Here is a 13067-nt window from a genome sequence, read left to right as displayed (position 1 = left end):
CATTTTGAGGGTTTCTTTTATTTCTAAAATTCAACTGAATTCCGGAGAACCTCAAGGAGAATGGAGTTGAGCACCAGGTGAAAGGAGCTAAAGCAGGAGAGAGGGGAAAATCAGAAGGACTTCGATAGATCTCCTTCTCACAGGAAAGATCTGTGATCACTCTTCAAACCACTTGAGAGTTAGAGTGAAGGCTCAGAAATAAACCTTTCCCTGGACCTACAGGACAAGTCCTGACCCTGGTCAGGGAAGCTGTGCTTACCTCCTGAGTGCATTTGTCAGCTCAGCAGTCAGTTCACTCTCATTGTATGGTCTCAGCTCAGCAAGGGTTAGTGGTGTTGCGGAGCCATCACTACATTCCTGACAAAGGAGGAAAAGCCACCTGATTAGAAATTACTGACCATCTTAATGGGAAAATTCTGAAAGCCTCTTAGTTCACAGCTGCTTTTAAAAAGGAGGTGAAATAGACAACACAATGCTACAGCAACAAGGCAGGGTATCATCATTCCAAGAAAAGGACTAAACAGATTAATACTTCACAATGCCTCTAAATGTTTTTTAAAACACCACAGCTCACCGACTTGCAGAATTCTGCTACTGTGTGCAAAACTGCCACTGCCTTCCTTATATTTCTTTTGACACCAGACATGAATCAAAGAGGCATTGGGATCCAGAAATTCAGATGACATATTGCCAGGAACAAGGAAGTAAGACGTTATGTCTTGGTTTTTGTTTTTAAACACATTATTGACATTTTCTGGGACCACAGCACTAAAAATAAGACAAAGTTTTCCAAGGTATTTATTTCTTAATGCAAATTATTATGGCAAATGCAGAAATCTGTTTATTCTGCATTATTTTGCATTAAGGGGAGAAGAGTCTTCATTCTCAAATTATTACAATCTGGTTTGGAGAAAGAGATTTTCAATACAATGGTCTAAATGCTGCATAGAAATAAGTGCTAATGTTTTCATATTTTGTGTTTATGGGAGAATGGCATTTTGCTTAGACTCCCTTCCAGTGTTTCCAGTGAGTGGCAACAGGCAAAACACATGCTCAACTGCAGCAACTTCTATGTCTGGCAGGACTGGCCTTGTGGTAGTCCTCAAAACACCCTTATTTTAGCCCATGCCTAACACCAATTCTTCAAAGTCCTCAAGTCACAGCATGGAAGGAACCACCTCACAACTGGGGAAGAGAGGAAAGATCTGCATATAGACAAAATAAGAGCATGATTAACATGCTAAAGACTGCAATAGGGATGGGAAAGGTTTAATTAATCATGTTTACAACTTTGGAAATGTAGCTTGACTCCTGACCTTGCCCAGTTTGTCTCTGCTTCCGCTGCTGGTTGAGCTGAGAGATCTCATTCTCTGCTCTTTTTGTTCTTCCACTTCAGACTTCAAGTGCTCAATATGGACAAGGTAGGCCTGCTCCTGAGCCTCTCGAGTGCTCAGCTTCAATTCCAAAGCCTTCTTCTCCTTCTCCAGCAGGTACAGCTGTGCCTTGAGCTCTGCCATCTCTTCCTGTTTTATATAAAAATAAAACATTGTATTATTGCATGCTGCTTCATGGGACTAGGTACCTAATGAAAGATGAGGTTAAACAAGATTTTCATCCACTCTTATAACCTAAGTACTCTTTTCATTGAGAAAACTATCAACATCCAGATGACTTTTTATAATCACACTGCATATTTGTCAAAGACTTGTGTATCTTCAGTCTGAGTATGGTAACCCCTGACACCCCTTTATCATCTTCAGGAATAAGCTCAGAAGCAAAATTAGAATTGGACTATCAGAGATCTGAGAGAATTGACACAGCTGCTGAAATTTCTCTGGTTCTACTTTGTCCTTCAGAGACCATTGTCTTAAAAGCAGAAGTGTATGACTTTCAAACATCTCCCTAAAAGCAAGATTTCAGTTTCTTATTAATATCCAAGAACTAATCTCATTACAGGGGAAGGGGTTTGAGAGACCAGGACCTATTCCTGCCTCGTAATACCATGTGGTAAAATGAGTTATGTCAAAAAGAGCAACTGAGTATGGCACCATCAGATGTCCATTTATAATTTCCCTCCCCTAGGTGACCAGAATCCCAAGTATACGCAACTTGAATTTGACAGAAAAATGCACTCATTTATTTTCTTCCCTAAATATAATCCACAGAGGATGGACAATGGTACTTGATAGAAAGAAGCTCAATTCTGAGAGCTCCTTCTTGCTTCTGACAGGGCTGTCACCTATTGTAACACAATGTCTGCTGCCTGGGGACAGACCTCTCTTTTAACATCTGTCTGACAGTGGCTGGGCAGAAGTTTAAGAGCAGGGCGTGAGTGCAATGACCCTTCTTGAAGACTCCAAAAACTCCTGTGAAAAGTAAATGATGGGTTATTCCTGAACCAGAAGGCTCTCTGTGATGAACACTTCAGAAATGTTTCTTGTACAAAATGCCTAGTTATTTTCTATACCCAGAAAAACCCAATATCCACAAAACCTTCAAAGAGATAGTACTAATACATAATTTACATTATGTGCTTAAAACCACCACTAAACAAGCAAAAGACTGCCAAAACAAGCAAACAAAAACAAAACAAAAACAAAAACAAAACCAAAACACCAAAAAACCCCCAAAAAACAAAACCCAACGCAGAGTCATGTTTTCACTGTTTAGCTTGCCTTGCCCTAGGTCACTTAATGGGTGAATACTACATTCAAGCAGACATTTTCTGCATTACATTTCTCTTGTTCACTGTGTAAACACCACTGAAAGACAGAAGTTTCTTGCTGTGTGGCCAGCCTAGGAACAAGTCACTATCTGTTTAAAACAACAACAACCAAACAAACAAAACCAACACAAAAAACCCCTAATCACAAAAATAACAGGGGTATCTTGCTTTATTGTTGTTCAAAAATAATGCTGTTCATATTTTAGCCATTATTAACAAAGATTATACAAAACCAAATCTTTACACTTATTTAGACAAACTTTTTATGTTGAAGGGAATCTAAATGCCTACAAAAATTTGCTGTCTGAATTAAGACTAAGCACTGTACACAGGTTTATCACAGTTACATGCATCACTGGCTTATTCAGAACCGTGTAAAAACAAAATCCCTATCTTAAAAACCCTGAGGGGCTCGGAAAGGTTTGTATGAGCTTTAAAGTCACTGATTTATTCATCTGCTTGTTTGTGAACTGAAGGTTAGAAGCACAACCAGTTTCATTCAATGCGGTTTACACAAATTTAGTTGTTAGGCAAACTTACCATTAATTGCCTCTGTCAACAGTAAAAAATGTAAATAATACTGATAAATAATTATGGGGAAATTTTTTTATAGGAGTTGAACTGGATGGTCTGATATACTCAAGTGTATCCATTTAACTTCTTAAGCTTCTACTTCTAAAGTCATTAATCTACTTAGCCTTCTTAGTGAAGGCTGAGAAGTAATTTGAACAGAGTATTTTGACACTTGTATGAATAAAAGATACTTTCAGCTGTCTGTATGGGATGGTCATGACAAGATCTTTCCTGGCTAGAGGATGAAGCCAGGCAAATTCAGCCCAGAAATAAGGGACATTTATTTCCTAAAAAAAAAAGGTAAATTAATCCACTACAACAACCAGTGTGTGGAACAGGCTTTTCTTATCATGCAAAGACTTCACTTATTTTATTTTCATAAATATTCATTATTTCTTTATTTTATCCAAGCTCAAAATAAATTTGAGGATCAATGTTTAACTCCTTTGTTAATGAAGACAGTAAGCTTAGATCATCACATATGAATTCAGCAGTTTGCATCCTGTCCCAGAAGACATATCACGCACCTCCCATATGTTACTTTTCTCATGTCAAAACAATGTGACTTGGAAGTAAAGAAGCAAAAAAAAAAGCAGGGGAAAAGTTAAAAAGCTTGTGTCAGCCAGTGTCTTACAGAGGCTCACAGAGAAGGAACAAGAGGGAACGGAAAGGTTGAAGATGGTTATAAATTTGAACTGCAGTTGAGGATTGTGGTATGGACCCATGCAATGCATGAGGCAGAGTGGCAGCAGCCATTTTGGGAAAATTCAGGTAGTTCAAGTTTACTTAGAGAGTCAATAAGCAGCAATTTTTTCCATGAAAATATTTTCTAAAGACCGCATCTAAATTTAATTGAAAAGACAGTGCCACCTTCGTATATTTACTACTTCCCTTTTCTTCCAGCTACAGATTGCTGTGAAGCAGTTTTGCAGGTTAACACACCTGCATCTTCAGAGTGTGAGCACAAGTGGCATTCACTAAATGAAACCCTGATGGAGGAGGTAGCAAGTGTCCCTGTTCTAGGGGACTGCAGAAGACTTAAGACAATCCATGCAAATTCACAAGCTTCAGGTATCAAATCCAGCAGTTATTTTGGGACAAATTAATTTAATATTGAGGGATATTTTGTACTCAGTCATACATAATCCTGGTTTTGGACAAAAACGTGAATGAAAATTAAAATCTTCTGATTCAAAATAATCAGAAACACCACAGAATTTTCAAAATCAAAATTTGTATTCGATTTGCTCATGCAGGACTCTAATGTGGTAAGAAGTTTTTAAAGTCACAAAAAGTCAAGGAGAACCACAGTAAACAAGGTGGGATGTACCAACCTTCAGAATTAAAACAAACATCACAGTAGATAAGTGTCATGCTCTAGTTATCTGTATTTCACTATACAAATCTGTAAGAGCATGAATGGCTGTAACAAAGGTGGACAATAGAATACTTAACATTTTCCACCAAAGACTGTAGTCTCAATGCCCATCATGAGCAACATTGTCAACACCTGCACACAAAAGAGGAAAAATTATCAGTGTAGAAAGCTGAGACTTCTTATCTAGATTAAGGCCTTTGAAATGCAGAAAGGCTGTAAACCAAGAATTATTTACACCCATCAGAAGTAATCTCCTTGCTAACTGGGGCATGACAACAACTGACCTCAAAGCAAGACTACTCAATGATGACAAACCGCTGACAAGACTGTATTTGAAACATGGTTAATTATTGCTTAAAGCAAAGAATTGAATTTTATAGGAGACCACTGGAAGACCACTATGTCTTACGCACTGGATTAGTAAAAAAATAATAAACAGGGCAGCAGAGAAACAACCCTCAAAATGCCTTTCTAAATAATAATGAAGAACTACTGTAGTAAAGGTACTTCAAACTGATGAGGTGATCAGCTTTTACTTGAAATCAGAAATGGAAGGTGCCAAAAGATGTGCCAGAGATTCCAACACAGAACCAAGTTTTGGGAAGACAGTAGGAGATTATAAGACCCAGCAACGCTGGGAAATCGTCGAGTAGCTTGTTCCAGCTGTATCACCCTTGCTAAGAATGTAGAAGGGAGAAAACAAATTCAAAATGCAAAACAATGAAGTCTTCTGCAGTCCATCTGCTTTAAGTTAAATAAAATACTGTAAGGAAACCTAAATTCTCTGTTTGTTTCAGAAGGAGGTGGATGTATATGATGTTCTTTGTAAGATACATGTTTCAAATAATTGATACAAAAAATATACTCAGAAAGCCAAAATGAGTCCTGACCTTAGGTTCAACTCTCTTTTACCCACACAAAGAGAAGAGGAGGTGTAATGCAGAACCCAGCAACAACCACGTAAGCTGATAGGTAACACATTGACAAATCACAAGTTTTCACAATTGAGTTTTCACAATGTCTCTTTCAGAAACATACGGTTTTCCTGCAGTTCTGAATTTCAGCAAAGTACAAGAAATTACAATGAATAACAGTACTGTCAGTTTGTACTCTGTACTGCAAAGGGCTGAAGGTAAGTCCACACACATATGCAAAATGTGTGTCTATTCTGTATGCATTCCACACAACACAATCAAGAAGATAATGTTCTTCCAGGGGCAATTCCTGCAGTGAAAACCCAATATGCCAGGTCCAGACAAATGGATGCTGTGCGTCAAAAACAAGTCAGATGACTGTTTTGTGAACAAAAGAATTACCAGCACACAGAACTGTACCAGAAATTATGATATGCAACTGCTGGTGTTCCTGACAGTCAGGGAAGACAAGGCCCGTACCTCACAAGGGATACAGCTCCACAGTTTGCCCTTACCTTTAAATTAAAATAAAATTAGGAAAAAAAAGTAAGTTAAAATTGAAAAATAGAGGTAAGAATGGTGTACAAGATACTTCAGGGAAGATCTAGATGCAAAAAAGGAAAAGAAGTGTGATATCTGAAATACACATCTGATTATCTACCAACATCTTACAGTACATATCGCATGCTTTCGTTGTGGGGAATATTTTGCTGTTGGTCACAATGTATTCAAACAAGTAACATAATTTTACATTTCCCAACCTCTAGCAAGCAGTCTTTTCTGAACTGTGAATAATGAAGGCATTATTGCAAAACTGTGTCTGTCGTCATGGAAAAGCAGCATCACTGAGAACATAATTATCATCACCAGGCTACCACTTAGCCAGAAGCAGCACATCTGAACAAAAATCTATAACTTTAGAAGCTCATGAAACTATTAGGATTTTCTGTCCCACTCAATATCATCACCTGACATGTCAGCAATTAGCTGGCTAAATTAGCACGTACTAAAATACAGAAGTTAAACTGAATCAAAACCAGACAAATTCTGAATGCAGACATACACTTGTATTGCCCTTGGTATGTTCCTATGTTTTAGTTCACCTCTCAAAATCAATACAGAAGACAGACTTAAAATGATATAAGCTCTACACCCGGTCAGTAAAGATCAGCTTTTCTAGATCACATCTTAAGAGCTGGACATATAAACCAGGGTTTTCTCCAAAACTCTCTATTAATGCAAGTCATTACACAGCCTACCCTTTGCTCAGTCTCTGGACTGAGCTATAGATTGCAACACAGCGCCTAAAGAGCTCAGGACTTGTGACCAACTGTGAGAGAGCATTAGGAATGACATCTGACAGATCATCCCTCCTCCCACACCAATATTAAAAGCAGCTGAATTTGTTCTGCTTCAGTTCACAAATATTTATGATGCACATTTGCTAGCTCGTAAGTAATGAACTATCTCTTGGGAAGTGCTGAATCATGGTTTTTCATCATCCTTGAGCAATTCAGCTGCCATATCTCTCAGAAAGAGAGCATCTGATTTGTCAAGAAGAGCATTCCAAGTTTAGAGACACAGATGAAGTCCTCCTAATTCAGAATGCACATAGCTCATCACTGTTAACGCACTGCCTTCTGTCAGTGACTACTGGATTTTTGCTGTCCAGATTATGTGTTTCAAAAAAGTTACCCTTTATTACCCAGTGACCACTATCAAAGCCTCCCATGTGTGTGACTGAGCATGTTTTGTGACACAGAGGCATTGCCAGCAGAGCAGCTCCCCTCTTGGTTATGAATAAAATACCTTCATTGCCATGAGTTCCTGCATCAAGACTGCATTTTCCAGGTCCAGTCTCTGGTTGTCTCCACGTGGCTTAACATCATAACTAAGGGGATCAATGTGGATGCTTTCCAGCTCCAGCATTGTCAGTTTCACTGCTGCCCTGTCATTTTTCAGCTGCTGGATATAATCCTTCAGCCGTTGCTCATCTTCCTTTGTAAACTCTGTGTCACAACTGCTTGCTGTTGAGCTGGTAGTACTGGAAAGAGAAAGAATGGCATTAGAAAAAAATACATTTGAAACAAAATCTTAATTTTTACATCAAACACACTCCCAATACTTCATCAACGCATCTGAGTCTTACCTAAAAGCTCACAGAAAGGACACAGATGTAGCATGGACACTGCAATGTGAGGTGACAAATTCAGAAAAAAATTAATTCCCTAAGCTGCACATGAAAATTGAATCATGTGACAAGTTCTCGGCAAAGCCAGATATTTACTGATGTCTAAACAAATTACTTTATCTGGAATGGTGTCTTCAGAAAAAAGTGGTGGATTTTTTTATTCAAAAAGAAAAAAAAAAAAGCTCTTTAAGACTTCTTAGCAGTAACAGCACAGCAAGCTGCTCAGACACTGAGTCTTCACCATCTTTGAGACGAAGCATCTGCTAAAAAAATAGAATGAACCCAGACTTCATCTATCTCTGCTAATGACCATACCAGTTATCACCTCAGATATTTTAATGGATACTTTTAGGAATCAACCTAATGAAAAATCCACTGCCAGGAGAACTTTAGCTCATGTGAAGGTGTACTCCTCAGCATTCCTTCAGGGCTAGAGTGATTTAAAACTAATCAATGGAGTAACAGGAATTCTAATAAAAAGTCATCATGAAAGACTTGGTGTATCTTCTGAGCAACTGAGGGCCCATTACTCTGCCCTGTAAGTTTTTACACAGAGATTGCAGAAAGGGGTAATAATGTCATTAGAGCAATGGGGGCTGAGTGCTGCCTACCCACCTCCATGCATGCCAGTGCTGCAGGGGGCCCAGACTGACACAGCTGTAGCATTCCAGGGCTGAATATAGTTGCAATAACACTAAAAGGAAAATAAAATGCCATGTTGTTTCTATAGCCTCACTCAAAACTCCCTGCTGTCTCCTAAGGTCCTGTAATCAGCTGCTGGGTGAGGGATAAGTCATCCATTAACTGTGCCTGTCTGGAATGCTAGATGATCTCAGTTATCAGCAGGGGAATAAATAACTTTCTGTATCAAATTGCATCGCTGTTCAACATTTTTGTACTAAGGAAAAAAGTCCTACCCGCTAGATGGTGTGAGAGCCAGGATGATGTCCTGAAATATTATACATATGCAAAGGAGAAGCCTATCAAGATAGGCTTGATTTTTCTCTTTCCTTTGGTTCTACTTCAGCTAAAGCTACACTGATTTTAAAGTGCTTCAAATAATTGCCCATCTTTCCACAAATTCCAAGCACCGCCTTGGAGAAGATGGCGAATTGGCAGGTCTAACAAGATTTCTCAAAATCCTTCCCCCTCATGACATACCGTATTACAGCTCTTTACTACAGTTCTATGTTAATTTCACATTATTTCCTCCTTTTCTGAGGGTGCCTGCCATAGTCAACACAACTGGCCTTTACTTTTTGTAAACTGGCCTTTGCTTTTGTTTTCATCCATTTTCTTCTCCTTCTTTTCTTCTTAAGTGGGACTTAAGAACACTCAGTACCCAGATACATAGAAACCCTTCCAGGCAGAAACCAATTTTTGTTCATACTATTTCTTGATTAGAAAATTATGAAACACTTACTAAATCCTACTTTACTGAGCCTAAAAGCATCTTGATGAATTAGATACATTAAAAAAATGAGGACAGACAATGTGAAAAGTACTTTATTCTGTACTGAAGTTTGCTGTAAGTTTCTTCCTCAGCACCCAAAGATTGCAATTGCAGAGCTCTTCTGCATTAAATGTAAAACAGCTGTTGTTGGAGGAAGGATAGCTTTAAAAGTCTTGGGGCACAAAGGCCTCATCTCAGTTTTGGCTTGAAAAGGAAAGAAAACCCAGCCCTCCGGTTGCAAATGAAACCTGAGCAAAAGAATGCTGAACGTTTATTGTTATGCTGAGCTGGACCTCATACTCCATGCATATTCACAGATTTTGGCCCTTGAAGACCCACAGCTATGCACATATATGTTAGGGGAATGGAGTCCAAACTGAGGAAGGCAGTCTGGGCTGCTGCCAGTGATACTCAGGCTGCTTTTACTTCAGTCCTGGCTGCCTGCCTGCCTGTCTGCAGCTGAGATGGCTCCTCTGGTGAATTGCTAGCAAGCTGCTCTTCTTCTTCTAGAGTGTTTTTTTTGCTTTTTTCAGACGTTGGAGAGAGCTCAGCAAGGAACTTGTGTCTCAGCCAGCACACAAGAGGACAAAAACCTTCAGCCACCCCCTGCATTTAGCAGCACATCCCCACCCAAAAGACTGGAAGCAGCTGGGGTAGAAGGGACAGGAACAGCACTGCAGAGTTTCTGATCTCCCCAGCAACTCTGCCAAGGTATGCTGCCCCAAAAACCTCACCAAACAGCTCTCCACAGCCACAGTGCTTGTCCACTACTGCTCCCTTCAAGGGATGACAGCTGGTGAGCACTTCATCCTGAATTTCTTATATTGCCCTCCCTTCTGAACTGTAATCAGGACAAAGGAAAACATTTACAGTATAATGCATCCATCCAAAAACCACAGGAAACTCTTGCAAAAGATGTGCAGTTTCTTATTTCTCAAGTGTTTAGGTAAGCACAGAGAAAGGATCATAGTTTCATCACAGCTGGAGGGAATACAACATCAATCTGCCCATTCTCATGGATGCTGTAAGAGAGTAAAAAATATTCTTTACACTTGATTCATTCCTTGAGTCTTCTATGATGATGTCATGCCTGGGTGATGTCAAACTAATTTTCATATACAAGTTTTGGAAAATATATGGGCAGGTACAGTGTAATGTCAGTCTTATTTGCTAGCATGAGTGTATGTGTATAGAATTCAGTGGATGGAAGAAGAAGAGACTTTCAGCAGTGCTTCTCTGTGAGTAGTTTCTGCACACTACAAAAATTTATCCATAAAACCCTACATGAGCGTCGTTTTATCTGTTAAAAATCAAGTCAATAAATGAATACAATTGCAATTAATCAATGGTGTAGATAATACAGTTGGTAGAACTGAGATTAACACTGTCAGAACTAAATACACAAACTTGCTTGAATACCTGTACACAACCTAATACTTTAAAGAATGCAGTTGATCCACAGTGCACATAGCCCAAACACCTTATTTCGAGCTGAACGTTGTGGTTTGAGATCTGGGACAGCACAATGCCGGTTTCTCTTCCAGAGAAACTGAAAAATAGCCCAATCAGGCAAAGGACAAACAACAGCTAATACCAGAGCCTTTGGTAAACTGCCCTGCTTCCTTCTGAGACTGCTTCAGTCCAGCAACAAAGTGTTATGCAGATAACACTGAGATATCTATTTAGACGTTTCCAAATAACTTATTTGCACTCCTCAGCCAAGATATTCTTGTCTGTCACCAACTTTTCTGAAACCTGAGATGGTTCTGACGACAGATATATTCCTACCATTGACTGAGTTCAGATATTTTGTGACACTGCATAACACTGAAAAGAATTGCCTTTGCCTGTAAGGGACGCAATCTGTCCTCCCGTGAACCCAGATGTAAGGCTGGGTTTACTAGCACAGAAGAGAATAAAATACACCATTTTCAGAAAGTGTTAAAAGTGGGCTTCTTCCCTTTTCTTGCCTTTCAAAGGTGCAATCAGTCAAATCTTATTGGCAGTGTATGTTCTATACTTAGCTTCTGTCCATTTAAAATAATTATGACTTCCAACTACATTGCAAACCAATTTCTATTTTCAAAAACTGAATTGGCAACATTATTGTGGTGCTGCTGCCAGTCAAATGAATTTAGATGCTCTTTCATTGCCTTTCATTGATTTTCATTTCAGTTGTTCCCTTTTACAGTGTTTACCACTCATCACGAGTGGCTCACCAAGCACTTAATCTCAGTAACGTGTTCAGTGATTTGATGCAGAATCTCATCTGAAATTTCAAAGCCCAAGATGGGTCAACAATTCCACTGTAAATCCATATTCTACAGGATTTCAAACAACAGGGAGAATCAGTCATTTGTCACAAGTCTCAACAAAGGATAGTTTTCATCATCCTACTACCACTTTATTCATTTAGTTTCAAAGGGAAAAGGCAGCAATATGTATCTGCAACTAAAAGCCTGCAACACTGGAACATCAACGGCAAGAAAAATCTGTTTTGCAGATTCAAAGTATGTTTCAATTGAATACTGTAAAAATATTTTCACAGTGGTCCCCAGGTGGGGGGGTAGAGGTGAGAGGAGATGACCTTAAATTGTGCTAAAGGAGGTTCAGATTAGATACTAGTAAAAAATTTTCACTGACAGAATGGTCAGGCATGGAATAAATTGCCCATAGAGGCAGTGGAATCACCACCCCTGGAAGTGTTCAAGAGAGAGCTATCTGGATGTGGCACTTGGGAATAAGGTTTAGGGGTGGTTATGGTGGTGCTGGGGTGATGGTCGGACTGGATGACCTTGAAGGTATCTTCCAAACTTGATTTCTGTGGTTCTGTGATATAAACATAAAAAAGTGTGTGCCTTTTGAACCAAGATAGATTTTCCATGAATGGGGTAGCACTGTGTCTGTAAGCTGAAGAGGAGACTCCTCTCTTTTGAGATAGGGTAGAAAAATCTGAAAACACCTCTAACCACGTGTCATGTGAATGCAACAGAAGGAGAGAAGAGAAGACTTACATTTTCTGGAGAAGCTGAAGTTTCAAAAATATTTTCACTGATATGTATGCTTAGGCAAAGATAAACTACTTTGGGCATAGGGGAGGGGACAGGGACAACAATCTGTAAGTAACAATCAGATTGGCCTGTCACAAATTCCTGACTTGCTGTGTGCCATCCAAGTGAGTGACAACAGCTTTTATCTCCTATGTTCCACATATATAAAAAGAAATTGTAGAAGTTACCTCATTCAGCACGATATGTTCCTCCACACCAGAAAAAAAAATACTACAATGACAATAATGGCTCAAGCTAAAACACTTCTTTCATATAAGAACACTAAATTTGCATTTTCACATTCATGACATAGCTTATGCTGATGAAATTTTAAATCCTATGCCACTTGAAATATATTCTGCTGAAACTTTATCTACTGAGCCAACACCTCACATGGACACACACACAGGTCCAGCTGACCACCAATGAATACAGACACGAACACAGACTTTTATCCTCCCAAAAATTCTGCTAAACCAAGCAAGAGCTGTAGAGATTACGCTCCTACCAAACACTTTCAGTGCAAGTCTAGGAAAGCAAACACTGAAACAGGAACAATCCCCCTCCCCCCAGTTCTTCCCCATCAATACTGGAAACTGCCTGAACTGTTTCCAAGAAAAAAAAATTACTATGCCTTGACTACATGCCACATAGCTGACAAAAAAAAAAAAAAAAGGTAATTCTCAGTTTTTCAAACAATAGAATGGGCAACTAGCTTGGCTTAAGCAGAGGTGTTACTACAACTAAACACAGACAACATGTTTGCACACAGGTGTAGATATG

The 13067-nt window shown here is 39.1% G+C and overlaps 1 protein-coding gene across 1 annotated transcript in view; it reads right to left on the bottom strand.

Annotated features, from left to right (window-relative positions):
- Positions 1-13067, bottom strand: part of MCC (MCC regulator of WNT signaling pathway) — a 184171-nt gene that overhangs the window by 13349 nt on the left and 157755 nt on the right. The window contains 3 exon segments of the mRNA XM_054288341.1: positions 260-357; positions 1317-1523; positions 7400-7634. Of these exon segments, the coding sequence (XP_054144316.1) occupies positions 260-357; positions 1317-1523; positions 7400-7634 (540 nt within the window).

The sequence above is a fragment of the Melozone crissalis genome, unplaced genomic scaffold, assembly GCF_028551555.1.
Source record: "Melozone crissalis strain CALT ecotype California unplaced genomic scaffold, PUWL_Pcris_2 ptg000005l_1, whole genome shotgun sequence".
In the NCBI taxonomy this organism is placed as follows: Eukaryota; Metazoa; Chordata; class Aves; order Passeriformes; family Passerellidae; genus Melozone; species Melozone crissalis.
Note: the sequence above shows the minus strand (reverse complement) of the source record. Positions and strands in the feature narration are given on the sequence as shown.